The sequence below is a fragment of the Mytilus trossulus genome, chromosome 1 (genome assembly GCF_036588685.1).
Source record: "Mytilus trossulus isolate FHL-02 chromosome 1, PNRI_Mtr1.1.1.hap1, whole genome shotgun sequence".
In the NCBI taxonomy this organism is placed as follows: domain Eukaryota; kingdom Metazoa; phylum Mollusca; class Bivalvia; order Mytilida; family Mytilidae; genus Mytilus; species Mytilus trossulus.
In genome coordinates, this window is record NC_086373.1 from 51,427,296 (window position 1) to 51,445,182 (window position 17,887).

General features: G+C 34.9%; 2 protein-coding genes across 2 annotated transcripts; one reads left to right on the forward strand and one right to left on the reverse strand.

Annotated features, from left to right (window-relative positions):
- The first annotated feature begins 313 nt into the window (after positions 1-313).
- LOC134724996 (uncharacterized) lies at positions 314-2,095 on the forward strand. Its single transcript, XM_063588481.1, has 2 exons — positions 314-736; positions 1,181-2,095. Exons 1-2 carry the CDS (start codon positions 482-484, stop codon positions 2,093-2,095), a joined length of 1,170 nt encoding a protein of 389 aa, XP_063444551.1. The 5' UTR covers positions 314-481.
- An 877-nt stretch (positions 2,096-2,972) lies between these two features.
- Positions 2,973-5,324, reverse strand: LOC134726989 (uncharacterized). The gene is made up of 2 exons (XM_063591381.1): positions 4,573-5,324; positions 2,973-4,148 (listed from the first exon to the last, which is right to left on the reverse strand). The coding sequence occupies exons 1-2, from the start codon at positions 4,893-4,895 to the stop codon at positions 3,587-3,589; spliced, it is 885 nt and encodes a 294-aa protein (XP_063447451.1). The 5' UTR covers positions 4,896-5,324; the 3' UTR covers positions 2,973-3,586.
- Between the last annotated feature and the right edge of the window lie 12,563 nt (positions 5,325-17,887).

Consider the following 17,887-nt stretch of genomic DNA (forward strand, 5'->3'; position numbering starts at 1 on the left):
GCAGACAATCGTATCGATTCGTAAAACTATTTGGAAATTTTTGGACATGCCAAAAATTTAACACGAATGTCCACGAATCATTTCATTCGTAAAGAGCTCGCAAATCACTCGCAACAATTCGTTAATGCATCGTTAACCGATCGCAACAACTCGTAAATCATTCGCAAGAAATCGTGAACAGTTTGATTTAAGAATGTTTAACGATTCATTTACGAATAGTTGCGAGCAGTTTACGATCGCTTTGCGATGGATTAACGAATTGATACGAATTCACGCGAGTGCTTTACGAATATATCCGAATGCTTTACGAATGTATACGAATACTTTGCGACTGCTTTGCGAGTGCTTTGCGAATGTTTTACAAATAGGAATATTTAACAAATGATTTGACGATAAAATTGGGGTTTTGTTTTTATTCTAATAGTTCGTTTCAGTTGTTATAAAATCGTGGAAGAAGGAAGTCGCATTTTACTATTGAATCATGGCTCCAAAGAGAAGACCTGCTGCAAGGAAAAGGAAGACAAATCCTGCTTCACCTAGATCCCCTACACCACCACCACCATCGCCCGAAACACCAAACCCCGCCGAATTACCACCACCAGAGGCAAACCCACCAACCGTTGGTATCGAATATCCTGAGCAGCAACTTTCAGATACTGACAATGTTGATACAGCCGGCTCAAACTTTGCCTCAGATGAGGACGATTTGATAGCCACTGCCACAACCAGTGCAGCAGTAAGTGAGATTTGCTTATTCAATGTCTTTGAAAATCACCTTTATAAAGCACATAAAAAATGTATGAGTTTCATAGACAGATATTTAGTGAAATTGGCAATTGAGGAACTGCATTTTATTCAAATAAATCATCAAAATACGATACATGCAAAGAAAATCTGCATTATTTAAATCAGATTAGTTGGACAGAATAGCAATATAATAAGATTAAAGTTAAAATAATTATAACACGGAATCTATATCCAGAGGCCAGTGTATAACTGTTGTTGAACGTATTGGCAAAAATGTAATTAAAAAAGATAACAATGTTTATGATACTTTTCAAACAATTGCAATCAGCATATGAACTTCTTGAAAGACCGGTCATTATAAAAATATTTATGAGTGTATTTTATAGTAAAGTCGTTGATAGTTATCACGAAAATGGACATTGTGTATTTTCAGACTCGCAAGAAGAATAAACCCAAAACTAAAAGTGCGAGAATACTGACGATCGAAGAGGAAGACGAAGTAATTGAGTGGTTAAAGTCAAATCGTTTTCTATACGACAAGACAAGTATTGATTTCAAAAATCGCGATAAAAAAGAGCGAACATGGCATGAAATGGAACAGAGGATGAAGTTGAATCCCGGTGATCTTCAAAGATGGTATACGTCCTTAAGAACCACGTATGTGAAAGAAGTAAAGAAAAGAGAAAACACCACACGATCCGGAGCCGGTGTCGGAGATGGTTTGCTAACATCTAGAACTAGCTGGTTGTTGGAGAAATTCGAGTTTGTAAAACCCTTTGTCTGTCAGGCAAGAGGAACCAAGGGGTCACAGATCAAGAAACCTGACCGGTACTCAGACTGCAGTGAGTCATCAGTTCCATCAATAACGACCACGGAAAGTACACCACAGTCAGTGACAACATCGTCAACTACAACAAAGATATCTGACTGCCTAGAAAAAGTTTCTCAGCAGTTAGCAGTCCCAAAGAGTGACATAGAGAAGACCTGCGATTTCCTTAGTACGCTAATGGCAAAGATGACCCCTTCCTGTCTGGAGGATTTTACGAATGAAACTATCTTCAAGGCAATGGAGTATGTTAAACAGTCTAAACAGGAACAGCGTCAAACACAACAACCGCCAAGGGATGATTTTATACAGCCATCCCAGCTTTCATCTACATTCACAGACCCTTCCCAGCAAGTAAATCGCCAAACATTACCTCAATTTACCCAATTACAACCTCAACAGCAAACTGCATTTGAAATAACAGGCCTTCAATTAGACCGACAACATCATCCATGTCGTTCAGGCATCGTCAGCCGCAACAAATGTCTACTGATCGCGACTATATCATTGCACGCAACTTAGCAGCTTCGAATCCGCCAGCTGACGTCCTTCAACAATATGGTCGATACCAATGGGCAGAACTGCAACCGACTAACTTGCAACCTATCTTAATGGGTCAACAGCAACAGACAGTATACTCAACTCACACTACAAGTCAGACACCAAGTGCTATTGAATCAACTGCGACAGATACAACATCAGTACTGACGGATGCTTATGAGACAATAAACCCAGAAACACCTTTCATATAGATCTTCGACGTGAATGACTGTTTATTTTCATTTAGAAAAGATTTAGGAAAATCTTGAATAGAGAACCTTTAAATGTATAACTATTTGTAGATTGTAGAAAATTTGTAGCTTTTTTTGAGAATGAAAAGAAATAGGTTAATCCACATTTGTTTATGTTGTTTATTTTAGGAACCAAAATTTTTAAACAAAACCAATAAAAAATGACATCGCTGAAAAGTGTAATATGCAAACGGAATCTTTTGCCATTACTTGGCGCCTGTGCCCTTTTCAATGTACATTTAGTTGTAAATCAAATTCGAACACACTAAGGAGCAATCAATAATCATAAACCACAAAGAAGACAATGCCATGGCAAATACACAACAGGCAACACAAATAACAACATAACAAAAACTAAAAACAAAGCAACATGGACCCCAAACAAAAACAAAATGTGGTGAACTCAAGTACCCTGGAAGGGTTAGCAGCTCCTGCTTCAAGTGTGACAACCGTCGTTTAGCTTAAATGTCAAAATCATTCTGAAACTCATTTATTGATGCTTATCAAAGTTTGTGTTTAAACTCAACCTATTCTTTTTTGCGCGTGTTGGGTCGTTGCCTCTTTGACACATTCCACGTCTTCACTCATATTCTATCCCTTAAATACCATTCCAAGTACTAGTATTGCAACAAATTTGTATTATAAAGTGTATGTCAAACAAAGTTGGAGTGAATTATTCATTATGATAGAACCTCATTCTGAGATTTTTTATAGTCCTATCTATATCTAAATTTTTATTTTTAAACATTACATCAATTAACACAATACTGATGCATTCAAAACAATCAATGTTTCTGAACCAGTCAAATCATGTTCTCTTGCCAATCTAAGGCGCCTGCTTCCGAGTTGAAGTAATTTTTAAGATAGTTCCTTTGATCAATTCCAGCAGCGTTACCAAAATTTCTCTGATACCCTGGGTCTCCGTCGGTAAGTTGCGCACCTTGTCGCCATTGTCCCTCTATTAAATTATGATTGTTGTCTTCTTCGTCAGCAAACAGTTGTAGATCAGCACGTTTCCTTATCCGAAGTAAGTTATGAAGAGTAGTACAAGACAGTACGATTAAATCTACTGTTTCCGGCAGTTGTTGCATAGTTCCAATCAAAATCTGAAATCTCATGGCAAGAATGCCAAAAGCATTCTCCACAATTCTACGTGCACGGGACAACCTATAGTTAAAGATGCGCTCATCGTGGTCTAAACGTTTTCTTGAATAGGGTTTCATCATCCATGATCGGATCGGAGAGGAAATGCGTCATCGCCAATAAGAAAATAAGGAATATCTGTTTCACCATTTGGAAGAGGGGAGGGAGGCGGATGATCCAAAGTTCCATCTTCTAACATTGGTCGTAGTTCCGAGTCCCTAAATATCTGGCTATCAGATGCACTTCCGTATGAGCCCACACTCAGCCAAATAAACTTATAATCTGCATCAACTAGAGCCATCATCACTGTAGAGAAGAAATGTTTGTAGTTAAAAAATAACGACCCCGAGTTAGGCGGTTTTCTTATTCTAATGTGCTTCCCATCCAAAGCACCACAAACGTGTGGGAGGTTCCATATTCTTTCAAAGTCAGATGCTATACGCATCCAATCTTCCGTCGTAATCTCATCCGGCATGACTTCATCTTTGTATGCTAAGTAAATTGCTTCGCAGACTTTAGGCACAAAGAGTGATATGGAGTTCCGGGCAACACGAAAGGCATACATAAGATCAGCATACGTGGAACCGGTAGCCAAATGTCTGAGTGTAACGGCTAACTTCAGTCCTGGTTCAAGTGGTTCCCTGTAACGAGAAATATTTATCTAAACTTACAAACGCATAAAAGGTAAACTGGAAATGTGTCATACATTAGAATAACAAAAGACAAGACAGTTTAATATACCCACTTCCATATGAATACGAACGTTATTTGGGGCGTTACTAACACGTACTTTGTTCACTTTGTATTAAATTTAATTATTTAGAAGCAAAGTGCTTAAGGAAAATTTTTTAAAAGATTGTTTTGCTGACCTTTTTACTTAGATATGAATTTCTGAAAAAACAGTTAGTATGGTTTTCTAAACTGACTATATCATGCGGAAAATCCAAGCCTCGTCCTTCGGCACCGTCGGATATTCATATGATATAGTCAGCATACAAAATAAAACTAACTATTATTCTTAATGTACATTTCTGTTTTATTTTGCTTGAAAATTGAAGTACTTACCTGAAAGAGGTAGAGCTTTTTCTGATTGCAGGGGTAATTCTGTCAAGTATCTCCCCAAACAAGTCGGCATCAACTCTTAAAAAGTTTCTGTAACCAGACGCATCTTCCCGGTTAAGCTCATGCAGGAGTTGGTCATATTGTCCAAACAAAGTTCTTCTGATGAGCCATGGCCTGCACCAAAATCTACGTTGAGTCCGCCTCCTCCTCCTCCTAAAACAAAGAGGAAACAGTTGTTGATTTTCTTCCTCTGCCCTCTGTGCCAGTGGAAGAAGAAGTCGAAGGAAGTTATGGAAGAGTAATAATTTATTTCTCTCGTAAGACATGTCTTGTTACTCCGAATGTTTACATGGATAATAAATGAGACTGTATGGCCTACTATCTATATGAGTGCATGCATTTCCCATTGCAAAAAAAATAAACATTCGTAAAACACTCGTAACTCAATCGCAAATGTTCGTGGGCTATCGTAAACTATTCGTTAACCAATCGTAAAAACTTGGATCAGATCGTTACCATTCGTATTGTGCTCGCAAAACACTCGTATGCATTCGTTAATTGCTCGTATCTATTCGCAATGAATCGTCTACTGTTATCGTAAAAGCATCGCATTCATTCTTAGTAAATCGTAACCAATCGTAAAGCACTCGCAAATCACTCGTAAAAGTGGTTTATTCGCAAAAGATTCGTTAAAGTTTAACGAATCTTGTAAATTTTGGTGATTCGTTAGCATTCGTAAGAAACATTCGTGTATGTGAAGGGGTTAGGTGGATTTATTGCCGTCGTAGTTCCATCTTGTCGCCTTCGTACTTTTATTCGATGGCAACACGACGGGATTACGAGGTCTTCACGAAGTCGTATTGCCATTGTAAGGCCTTCAGGTAGCTTCGTGATACATTCGTATAAACATCGTAATGTCAAAACTGCCCGATGGAAACGATGGAAACACGAATGCAATACGATGTTCAAAGATGCATTCCCGGTGACATAGCGATGGTGAGGATGGTGATACGAATTCAATACGAACCCTAAACATCGGACACACCTTCGTGGATTTTTTAACATGTTAAAAAATTTAGAACCCTTCCCGAAGTTGTCCCCGAAGGCTAGAAAAACTGGCCGATGGCTTAAGATGGTTAAAGATGGCACTACGAATAGTCCGATCTGGATACGATCAGTCCCGATTTTGAAAATTTCCATAATCGTGTTGCCATCTGCGTAAAAATCGGGACAGTGTGACGCGGGCATAATTAGCAAATACCAACCCGAACACATTTGTATGATTTCATTGAGACAATCTTTGTTTGTGTTGCTTGGCTCTAAGCAGCATCTAAATTGTTATTTGGATTGAGAGTTGTCTCATTGGGACTCACACCACATCTTCCTTTATCTATATACCTTAAAAACTATTTAAAGACGAGTTTGATCCTACCAGGTATCGAATATACAACCCCGTCCGCACTGGATGCCTCGAATATGCTACAAAGTACAACGCGACCATCGAGTCGGTTTAAACCAAACAGGCCAACGAAAAGAGAATAATCAAGAAATTCTCAGATCAATCTTAGATTAAATAAAAGAAGAAAAAAGCAATACTAGTAATACAAATTCAAATTTAGTTATATAATTCAATAAATTATTGTGACAAAAATAAACATATTACCCATAAATTAAAGAAAGTAAAAAGTATGTATCATCGGATTGCATAATTCAATTCAGAGCACCGAAACCCGAAAAAGGGACAAAAGTAAATAGAAAATGTTTTCAAAAATATAATATGATTGAGGGATTCGGAACCTCAGTTTGAATACGAATACATTAATTGCGAAATATAAGTTTTACTAAGAATGTTTTATCTAAATCAGGCCAGTAAAAAAAAAGCAAATTACATAATGGACTAATTCTATTTCATCAAAGATACCGACCAGTCACAGATTGAATCCTACTCCATTTGAATGTCTCGTATACACAAAACTGTCCATAATGGCGCAATATATTTTTCAGTCTATGTACAATAGTTCGGTTTTTTTTTTCATTTTATGTATTATGTCGTTTTTTTAAGTTCTATGTAATTTATTTTCTGATGCACATCGTCAGAATTTTTTTATATATAATTCTTCATTTAATTTAACAATTGCGTGTTAAATGATTGGTTTACCAGCTTTCCTCTTAATATCTCCACATCTATATTATATCAGGCGAAGAAATATTTTATTCCTTATCAATCATTAAGCATCATGGGATTAGTATTGTAATATTTTATTAAAATACTTTTGATCTTAAATTTTGCTTTTATTGTATGATCTTTAAAATAGATGAAATGCTCATATCAGTGACAATACTTTAGTCGACTAATAACTTGGCAATTAAGTCTTTGTACTCCGAGTTATCTACCCGATCCCGATTAATTTCCAACATTAAGTTTATCGTAGATCATCATACTCTGTCATTCCATATTTTAGAGTGGTCTGATTTGGAAACTATGAAACAGTGTTGAAGTTGCTTTGCTAAACTAGCTTAGCAAGGAGAGCATATACAGTGTTTCGGAGGTTGAAGATTTAGTAGTATCAAAATTAATACGCCTTCGGGTGCGGGAGTTTCTCGATACATTGAAGACCCATTGGTGGCTTCGGCTGTTGACTGCTCTTTGGTCGGATTGTTGTCGCTTTGACACATTCCCCATTTCCTTTCTCAATTTTAGTATTATTTTCAAATTTTAAATTTTAAATTTGTTTGAGGCTCATATAGCTCAAATGGTAACCAGTTTTACTTCAATAACGACTGTTTATTCAAAATTACAGTTGATATTGATGTGAAAATAAGCAAATTTAACATACCAAGAAACTAACCAAAATTCAAGCATCTCGATGATATCAGCTATTTTGTTTCTGATGAACATTCTGTTTTATTTTGTTGTTCTCTTTTCGTAGGCCTTGTTTGGTTTTTCAACCGCATTGATGGTCGTGTGGTATTATGCATCATATTCGAGGCCACCTTGCGGACGGAGTCGTGATTTCGATCCCTGGTAGTGTAAACCCAGTTGGCATCAAAAATAGAAATTACTAACATTATTGAGATGTTTAATTTTATTAACAAAAAAATTGTTAAGCTGGAGGATATTTTTTTCAGCAAACAATCGACATTCTCATGAAAACCTACTGTGCTAATTTTTTTGCCGACTGAATCCTTTAAACATATGAGAATGACTTCATATTTAGGAAAAAAGTAATTTTTATCCACTAAATAGGAGAGGCGAAAGATAACAAAGAGAAGTTCAAACTCAGTCGAAATTAAATTGAAAAGGTGATGGCAAAAATGGAAACAAACCAACAGAAAAAAGCAGTATGCAAAACACAACATAGAAAACTAAAGATTGAGGACCAAAAAACATGTGGGGACCTCAAGTGCTCCGGAAAGGTTACCGGATGATAAGTAACATTGAAAAAAGTACGGGATTGTCGTTACGACAGTTGGAAAAACTCTGGATTTCGTCCGTAAAGTTTACGAAAAGAATATTTCAACTTTACACATGGAACCTTCACGTTAAAAACTGCCTTATAAGGAAATCATGGTAGGAAACGCAAGCCCTGAAATATCTTGAAAATATATACATATCATCGTAATACATTTTTGTGGAAACAATACAAGTTTTGAGTTCGATATTACCTCTTCGAAGCTGTGTGGATTTTTATTAATAAAATAATCAGATTATTGACTTTTTTTCCTCTCTTACAGATATATTATATTAAAATAAAGTTAATAAACTCATCATAGATACTAAAATTAAAATTGTGTGCGTCAGTTGCGTGTACATTAGACTCACAATTGACGCTTGCATCAAAAAAGATAAATAGGTAAAATAAAGTACGGAGTTGAAGAGCATGGAGGACCCGAAATAAAATCCAATGTGTTTACCAACAAGAACTATTTTTAAAAAAGATATCCGACGTATTTAAATTTGAGTATATGCTTAAAAAAAACGCGGATATCGCACATGCGTAGGTGCGTTCTAAAAGTCATGTACGTACAACAAAGTTTACATTAAAAAAATTATATAACTGTCCCGAATAAACACCTGTCATGGATGCAAAGAGCTATTGGAGAAACAATTATTTCAATAACAATATAAATCTGTGTAAGATCTAGTTCAAATATTTATAGTTTTTCACTTACTTTCGATCACGCTATATTAACGAGACGTTTTTTCAAACACAACCAAATCACCCACCATGACAGCATGTTGTCCAATCACAGAAAGCATTTTCGAGCATGCGTATTCTGTTGCCATAGTTAAGCGTCCTTAAGTTCAAAGGGCACAAACCGAAACTATACCGACTACGTCGGAAAAAAATAAGGTTATCTTTTCCTTGGATAGAAAATTCTTAGTATTTGGAGAAAAACATTTTGCACTGATTGAGATTGTGACATGGTGATGACTGCTGTACCCATATTTTGACAATTGTACTTATCATGTCTTGTTGTTCATGCATCGTTGTAAATAAAACGGAATCTGATGCGACTGTTATACATGTTCAATCTACCATTTCTACATTTTAAAATTACTGTATCAAGTCAGGAATATGACAGTAATTGCTCGTTTGATGTGTTTTATCCTTCGATTTTGCCATTTGATAAGGAACTTTCCGTTTTGAATTTTCCTCAGAGTATGTTTGTGATTTTACTTTTAATAATTATTTCCATATCAATGATTTTTTTTTGTCAACACTGACAGGCTGACTACTGGGGTTTTAAATAGACAAAAAATTAAGGCAAAACAGCAATAGAAGAGAGCCCCTTACTTGTATCACAGATTGAAGTCTTATAAAACATTAACATATTGCAATGTTTATTTTCATTACAATAATAGTTTACCTGTGTTATAAACATGCATAACACAAAATTACAAAGATTGCCTTTTGTTGTTATCTAGTTCGTGCTTAGTGTCATAGGATAAAATATAAAAAGAAGATGTGGTATGATTGCCAACTATCCACAAAAGACCCGAAATGACACAAAAATTAACAACTATAGTTCACCGTACGGCCTTCAACAAAAAAAAATGAGCAAAACCCATTTATATAAAAGATGAACGAAAAACAAATGTGTAACACATAAACAAACGACAACCACTGATATATAGGCTCCTGACTTGGGACAGACACATACATACCTAATGTGGCGGGGTTAAACATGTTAGCGGGATCCCCCTAACCTGGGACAGTGGTATAACAGTACACCATAAGAACGAACTATACAAATCAGTTGAAAAAGGCTTAACGCTCAGTTTGAATTCTAGAGATGAAAAGACTATATATATATAGACACTAAAGTGAGGAGCGTCTATATTTTAAATTTTTACGTTTCTTAGAAATATTCGATACACTTAAACAAGATGCTTGATTTCTTGATTGACAACATATTTGTAACGTTTGGAGGACGTGTTTTTCAACAGACTGTCGGCATCCTAATGGGAACAAACTGTGCCCCTCTTCTTGCTGACTCGTTTCTTTATTATTATGAGGCTGACTTCATGCAGGAACTTCTTAGGAAGAAAGATAAGAAGTTAGCAATATCCTTTAACTCTACTTTCCGCTATATAGATGACGTTCTTCCACTAAACAATTCAAAATTTGGTGACTATGTGGATCGCATCTATCCCATCGAATTGGAGATAAAGGATACTACAGATACAGTTAAGTTATCTTGACTTACATCTAGAAATTGACAATGAGGGTCGGTTGAAGACAAAACTTTACGACAAAAGAGATGATTTCAGCTTTCCAATTGTGAACTTTCCATTTCTAAGAAGCAACATTCCAGCAGCACCTGCATACGGGGTATATATCTCCCAATTGATACGATATTCCCGAGCTTGCATTTCCTATCATGATTTTCTTGATAGAGGGTTACTGCTCATAAGGAAGCTATTAAAACAAGAGTTCCAAATGGTGAAGATCATCTCATCGTAAATTTTACGGACGCCATCACGAGTTGGTTGACCGTTATGGAATAACCGTTTCACAAATGATATCGGATATGTTCCTTACGTCGTAACTACAATCCCCTTCCCTTTCATGAATTTGACCTACCAAATTAGACTATTTACCGGATTTGTAATCACATAAATAAAGGCAACAGTAGTATACCGCTGTTCAAAACTCATAAATCCATGGACAAAAAACAAAATCGGGGTAACAAACCAAAACCGAGCGAAACGCATTAAATATAAGAGGAGACACAACACCGAAACCTAACACACACAGAAACAGACCAATCATCAGACAAAACACCACGAGAATAACAAATGTAACATGAAAACCAAATACATGAATTTGGGATAGACAAGTACCGTGCCACGTCTTATCTCAATATCTCAAAAATAAGAGAAAACACAAACGACTCAACGTTAAAATGCAACACAAAGAGAAACGAACAATATTATAACAATGACCATCTTCCTGACTTGGTACAGGACACTTTTAAAGGGGAATAAAAGTGGTGGGTTGAACCTGGTTTTAAGGCATGCCAAACATGCATAAACATAAGCAACACGACGGGTGCCGCATGTGGAGGTGCCGCATGTGAAGCAGGATCTGCTTACCCTTCCGGAGCACCTGATATCACCCCTAGTTTTTGGTGGGGTTCGTTATGTTTATTCTTTAGTTTTCTATGTTGTGTCACGTGTACTATTGTTTTTCTGTTTGTCTTTTTCATTTTTAGCCATGGAGTTGTCAGTTTAATTTAGATTTATGAGTTTGACTGTCCCTTTGGTATCTTTCGTCCCTCTTTCAAACCCAAGGATTGTTGACCCTAAGCTTATCTGGCATAATCTTTTTGGTTCTTTTGGCTTACAATGCTCTTCTACTAAGTGTTTCATTTAGTACACACTTTTTTTGTTTGATAGCCACTAGTTTTAATTCCCCGATAGTATCACCAGCCCAGTAGTCAGCACTTCTGTGCTGACATGAATTATCATTGATATGGTCAAATTTATAAATAAACTGTTTACAAAACTTTTCAACCTCAGGAATAGATTGCCTTTGCTGTATTTGGCAAAACGTTTTGGAAGTTAGGTCCTCAATGCACTTCAACTTCGTACTTTATATCGTCTTTTTAACATGTTTGGATTTCAGCGTCACTGATGATTCTTTTGTAGACGAAACGCGCGTTTGGCGTAATACAAAATTGAATCATAGTATCTATGATGAGTTTATGAGTCGTTAAAATAAGACTAGAACTCTATCCACAGGCAAAGAATCGGCCAACTTCTTAAGAATTTATTTCTGTCAAGTGTCAGATCTATATTGGTCATACAGGTGATTACATAAAAAAAAAATACAATATATTTTACTTAGCATAGGGTATTCATGATTGGTTCGCCTATCTGTCATACTACCAAGTAACAACAGTTCATTCATAATAGTTAAGGCGGTATCAGTAATTATATATATACGAAATACCAATATGCATAAACTCATCATAGATACCAGGACTAAATTTTGTATATCCGCCAGACGCGCGTTTCGTCTACAAAAGACTCATCAGTGACGCTCGAATCCAAAAATATTAAAAAAGCCAAATAAAGTACGAAGTTGAAGAGCATTGAGGACCAAAATTCCTCATGAATTTATTGAAAAACACCTAAGAAAACAAGTGTAAAATGATCATTTAATTCAGTTACAAGGAAACACAATTTTGATTGTTTACTTTGCCTATTCTTCTACCATTGTTCACAGTGTCGGTTTTCCATCAAAGTACCATGCAATCTAGAATATTAAAAAGCAGAACGTATGGTTGTATTTTTAAAATTGATCAAATTTATTTTTTAGAATTGCAATTTACATTTGCTATTTCAGATTCTCTCGGCAAAACTATCGTCTGACGTTCAGCTGACATCACGAAAAGGGGCGAGAGATAAGAGGGACATTCAAAGTAGAAAAAAAACCTGACAACATCATGGCAAAAAAAAGGAAAAGTCCAACAGACAAACGATAGTACATTACACACAACAAAGTAAACTAAAGTCTTAGCAACACGAACCCATCAACAACTTGGGGTGATCTCAAGTAGTCTAGAATGTTAAGCAGATCATGTTCTCTTGTTTGCGAACAAATGAGTTTGGTTTGAGTCATAAACGTTCTCCTTTCTAGCCCGGTAATGGTAATCTGTTTCAAACACTTACTGCTGATATGTTTATTGTATTTTTGGTGGGTTTTTCCAAAAGCATTACTTATCTTTTAACCATTGTTGCTGTATACCATGCTGATCTCCGAAAAAACAATACCATTGCATTATATCATTTACGGTTTTAATGCAGTTATGTATTTATAGGTCGATGTTAGGAGTGTTCTAAATTCTGTGGTACGAACAGGACAGGTTTTCAATATGGTTATTTATATACCAAGTGTCTACATTATGGATCTCAGTAAAACGGAAAAACTGATATTACGATGGAAACCTTAAGGATATTCAAATCGTTTGCACTTTTTAAAAAAAATATTTGAATTCCGAATAGTTTCCTGCGACAAAAGGTTTAATTGGTCGAATCGCAGCGATAAAATGTCTTATTCGACGTTTTACATAGAAGCGTAGATTTACCTTTAAGACATAATCGGGAAACGGAATTGAAATAAGCCATGCTCAAATAAATTAGCAAATATCTAAAGAAGTCCCTTACACAAGAAATTCTAGATGTCTATGATTACGTAACATTGGAATTCTTCCGTATTTGTTATCATCTAAAAGCCGTCAAATGTGTCATGTGATGAATCGGTTTAAGTTAAATATTCCATTTGTCTCACTTTGCACAAAGCTAATGGATATCTAAAGAAAATTTATCTTCGTTCTATTATATAATGACACTTTAAAATAAAACTTATGGCCATATTTATCTGACGGCAAAAGAATCGAAGCACTCTTCGAGTAATTTGAATGACTAATCAAATGTGTACCTGAGTACATTCAAGACGGTTATATTACAAGAGTTGACCAACTTAGCAAAATCTATCACTAGCTATTGTAGTATGTGTTAATTTATTGCAACTGGACGCTCAACCAATTGCAAATAAATCGATAAGACAACTTTGGGAAGATTTGTTATCAAGGACGGACTATCATGGACAAGACAACACAGAAGATAGAGTTATTGTATCGAATAAGAACAAGTGATAATCGATGGGAAGTACAAATACAAAAAGTTTTACATACTGATTATGCACCCTACAGACACTGACTGGAGTTTTCAGCAATCGTAAACACTGATGTAATGATAAAAAATTTCCTGTGTTTCCAAAGAATTTGATGTCCATAAAATGATATTGTAAAAATTGGAAGACAGAGGACATTATCCTTTCTTCTAACGCTCGACATTAAGTTCTACCATCTTTTATCAAATGTATAGTTTATTCAAATGAAGTTAACTGCGATCGCGTGAACTCAGGCCTCATCATACACACCAGTTTTGAAAGGTCTATTGATGTTCCTCTTTCTGCCCGTTTTCTCCTGATTATAGATCGTACTGTCTCCTGTTAGAACAAAGCTGCTATCAATAGGAAGATATGTTAGTAAAACTATTTTCTGTAATTAAGTCTGCTTCCAGTATAAAGCTCTCTCCCAAAAGCTATAGGGCATAGGGTTGCGTTTTACGACGGTATTTCCAGTAATATTAATTGAATCAATATATAAACTGTTTTCTAAATGCTATTCAAATGATTCTTACTATCTAAAAAGGGAAAACAAATTAACACCCTTAGCATATATATGTTATTTGGATCCTCAATGCTCTTCAACTTTGTACCTATTTTTGGCTTTATTATATTTTGATATGAACGTCACTGATGGGTCTTATGCAGACAAAACGCGCGTCTGACGTACCAAATCATAATCCTGGTACCTTTAATAACTTTTTATACTATTGAACAAATAATACCTTATTAATGAATATCGATTTTGAAACTACGAGGAAAACATTCGGGCTGCAGATATTAATTTCCTTTAGCTATCATGCTCCAAAGAGAAGAAACTATTTTTTTCATATTAAAAGTAAACATGCTAAGAAAGGCTGTCTTCTAATACATTTGAGCAATTATACACTGATATTTTGTTTTACCATGAAACAACCTCTTAAAGCAGGGTAAGGTCTAGCAGGAAATCATATTAAAATCGAATAATACTAATAGATGTGTATGCCGCAGATTTTAAGATGGGGGAAAAAGTAATAATGAGATAGAAAATATATCTACTTCTCCTCCCGATCGCTTCTACCCATAAAATGTTGAGTGACACGAAAGCATGTTGTTTAATCAAATTAAATCGTTTATACTGCAGTAAGTAATTATGTAACGTTAACGGTTTATATGTTGTTTGAATGTTTTAACGGGCTAAAGGTTTGTTTTTGAAACTCAAAATGTGACACCCAAATTGTAGTTCCAAAGAAATATGCATTCAATGACGAACATGCCTTTAAACGAGCGACCACGTAGAATAAATAGTTTATACTTTTATTAACTAGTAAAATCATACCTGTGTATCTTATAGACAATTGTATTTACAATACGTGAACAAAATAAAGCCCAAGCAAATAGAGCTTATTTCGCGATTGTTCACACAATGAAAATTATTAACAAGAAATTTATACCCATGATTCCAATTTCTATAGAAAAAGCTCTGTTAAATGAGATGGTGGATTTTATCTTTCATTTGAATAAGGGGGATAGTAGTGTAAAGCGTAGATAAATCATAGGTCTTAATGTTGCTGCAAATTTGCAGAGATTGTGATCTAAAATTTAACAGTAGAACTTTAGAATATGTAGACACCACTGGTTAGATATATCTCATTACAATATTTTTAAAGGCCATCGTTTGAAAGGTTAACTAGCTATAAAACCATGTTTAATACACAGTTTTCTTCATAAGAAAATATCTGTACCACGTCATTGGAATATGACAGTTGTTATCCATTCGTTTAATTTGTTTGATCTTTTGATTCTGTCTTTTGATAAAGGACTTCCGTTTTGAATTTTCCTCGGAGTTCAGTATTTTTGTGATTTTACTTTTTACTGTAGAAAGAATAGTAGTCAGCACTTAATAAATATGTTTAGTCGAACATCGTGATGATCTAGAGATGTATCGTTCTTTATACAGAGTTTTTGGTATCCAGTATAATGACGGTAGATTTTCTTTGTTTTCTTTTTTAATACCAAAAAAGAAAAAAGAAAGACAGATTTGTGATCTTGTAAAATTTTATCCTTTGTAAATGATGTTAAAGAATATGTAGGATTACGATATATGCATGTGCTGTTTATTCCGACACTTGCTTTAAAGACTATCTGTATTAATTAAGCTGACATCTGTGTAATAAGACCATTTATTTTACTGTAGTGAACTTTTATAGATTGAACCTGTATTAATTAAAGGATCACCGGTCTTATATGAGACAACTGTTTAGGTCTCCTTTAAGTGGATTTCAACAGTAAAATTGAGAATGGAAATGGGGAATGTATCAAAGAGACAACAACCCGACCATAGCAAAAACAACAGCAGAAGGTCACCAACAGGTTTTCAATGTAACGAGAAATTCCCCCACCCGGAGGCGTCCTTCAGCTGGCCCCTAAACAAATATATACTAGTTCAGTGATAATGAACGCCTTACCAATTTCCAAATTGTACACAAGAAACTAAAATTAAGTATAATATCTCAAACGGTAAAAATTTCGAATAGAATTATTAACAATGTAATTGTCATACTGAATAATCTTTCGTCGGATCTTTTTCCCAATTGCATCTTCATTACTCAATACACGTATTTATACAGCAAAATCATTCGGGCGCGTGGAAGTTATAAAGTTTTTTTTAATTTTTTTTTACAAAAGTAGGTCGATACCGTTGCAAGAGGACTACTAGATTAATATCTAGTCAGTAAAAGATAATTTGATACTGATATGATTTATAACAAACCTTTCCAAAATTGTCAGTTTCTAAATTAATAAATGAAACAGATCCTAAGGGTTTAACCCTACCTGGCAAAATAAACCTTTGGTGGATTATGTTATTAATTTACTTTGTCCTTTCTGGACATATAGCTCTAGTTCTTCAATTGTTTCGGTTCTTGTGAATCCTTGGTTGTATAAAATTCGGTTAGCGTCCCAGTTGAAGATAAATTCAGAAAAGACGCTTAGAACGTATCAAATTCATTTAGTGTTGCGTTCATATCTAAACTAAAGAAGAGAAACGATTTGAGGGTTATTCATTTTAGTAAGTCATCATTCTTTATCAAGATAACTATATTTATGAAGGAGTATCTGTCATAATTCTGAGATTATTACAAAGTGGCAATCAATCCATCGCGTATAACTGAATATAAATGTCCTTGGAGCATTATATAAAAAATCCGAAATTCTTATTAAGTAAATGAATTTTGTAACATATTAATACTATTTCAATACTGTTATTAATAAATCTTTGATAAGTATCACGAATTTTTGATTGGTTAATAACTGTTGAATCACTAATATTGTACACAATACTGTTTCATGTATTTTGTTGTATCAAATGAATTAGATTTGAAGGCAAACAGTTTTATAGTTATAAAAACATTTTGGCAGTAAATTTTTATACACTAATTTTTCAGCTATATAGGCTACTGTTTCAATTTGTATAGGTTTTATTTCTTATCAATATTGTAAGAAGAAACAAAAAATGTCCATATTCTTTGTCTAGGATTTATGCAAGGTTTTGATTACAGGCAGTCAAGGTCAGCAAAAGTATGGCATGATCAGGGTCAATACTAATATCATTGGCCACAACTATTTTACTTGACCGATGAGGATGAAGTGTAAGCCAACTATTGACAAGCGTCCAGTTGCGCCCGTATTTTCACAATTGCACTGACGCTAGTTTTGTTTTGTCAGAAAAGTAAAACAAAAATATATACTAGTTCAGTGACAACGGGTGTCATACTAAACTCCGAAATATATAAAAGTAACTAAAACTTGTCTGTTGTTAGTTTTTTGGTTTGCAATGACGTTGTCAGCATATTTCGACTTATGAGTTTAATTGTTCCTTTGTTATCTGTCGCCTCTCTTTTATCCTGTCGTCTCAACCAGTTTAGCGCCTTTTGTACTTAATATGATCCTAAAGTTTTGCTAGTTGATTTTCCTTTCTCAAGTTCGATTTTATTGTCTCCCCAATGCGTAAGCCGCTGAATTAGACTTTTGTGAGGGACTCTTAACTTGATTTTATTTACATAAACAATGGATGCAGAGATATGTGGATAACATATCCACTAAAACAGGTAATAAAATCGAACACATATAAACTG

Bases quoted from the DNA above. Each gene is read 5' to 3' on its own strand.
- LOC134724996 (XM_063588481.1), top strand. From the start codon at position 482: ATGGCTCCAAAGAGAAGACCTGCTGCAAGGAAAAGGAAGACAAATCCT. The intron at 737-1,180 runs GTAAGTGAGATT...GTGTATTTTCAG, and splicing joins CTGCCACAACCAGTGCAGCA to ACTCGCAAGAAGAATAAACC.
- LOC134726989 (XM_063591381.1), bottom strand. From the start codon at position 4,895: ATGTCTTACGAGAGAAATAAATTATTACTCTTCCATAACTTCCTTCGA. The intron at 4,149-4,572 runs GTAAGTACTTCA...TTCTCGTTACAG, and splicing joins AAAAGCTCTACCTCTTTCAG to GGAACCACTTGAACCAGGAC.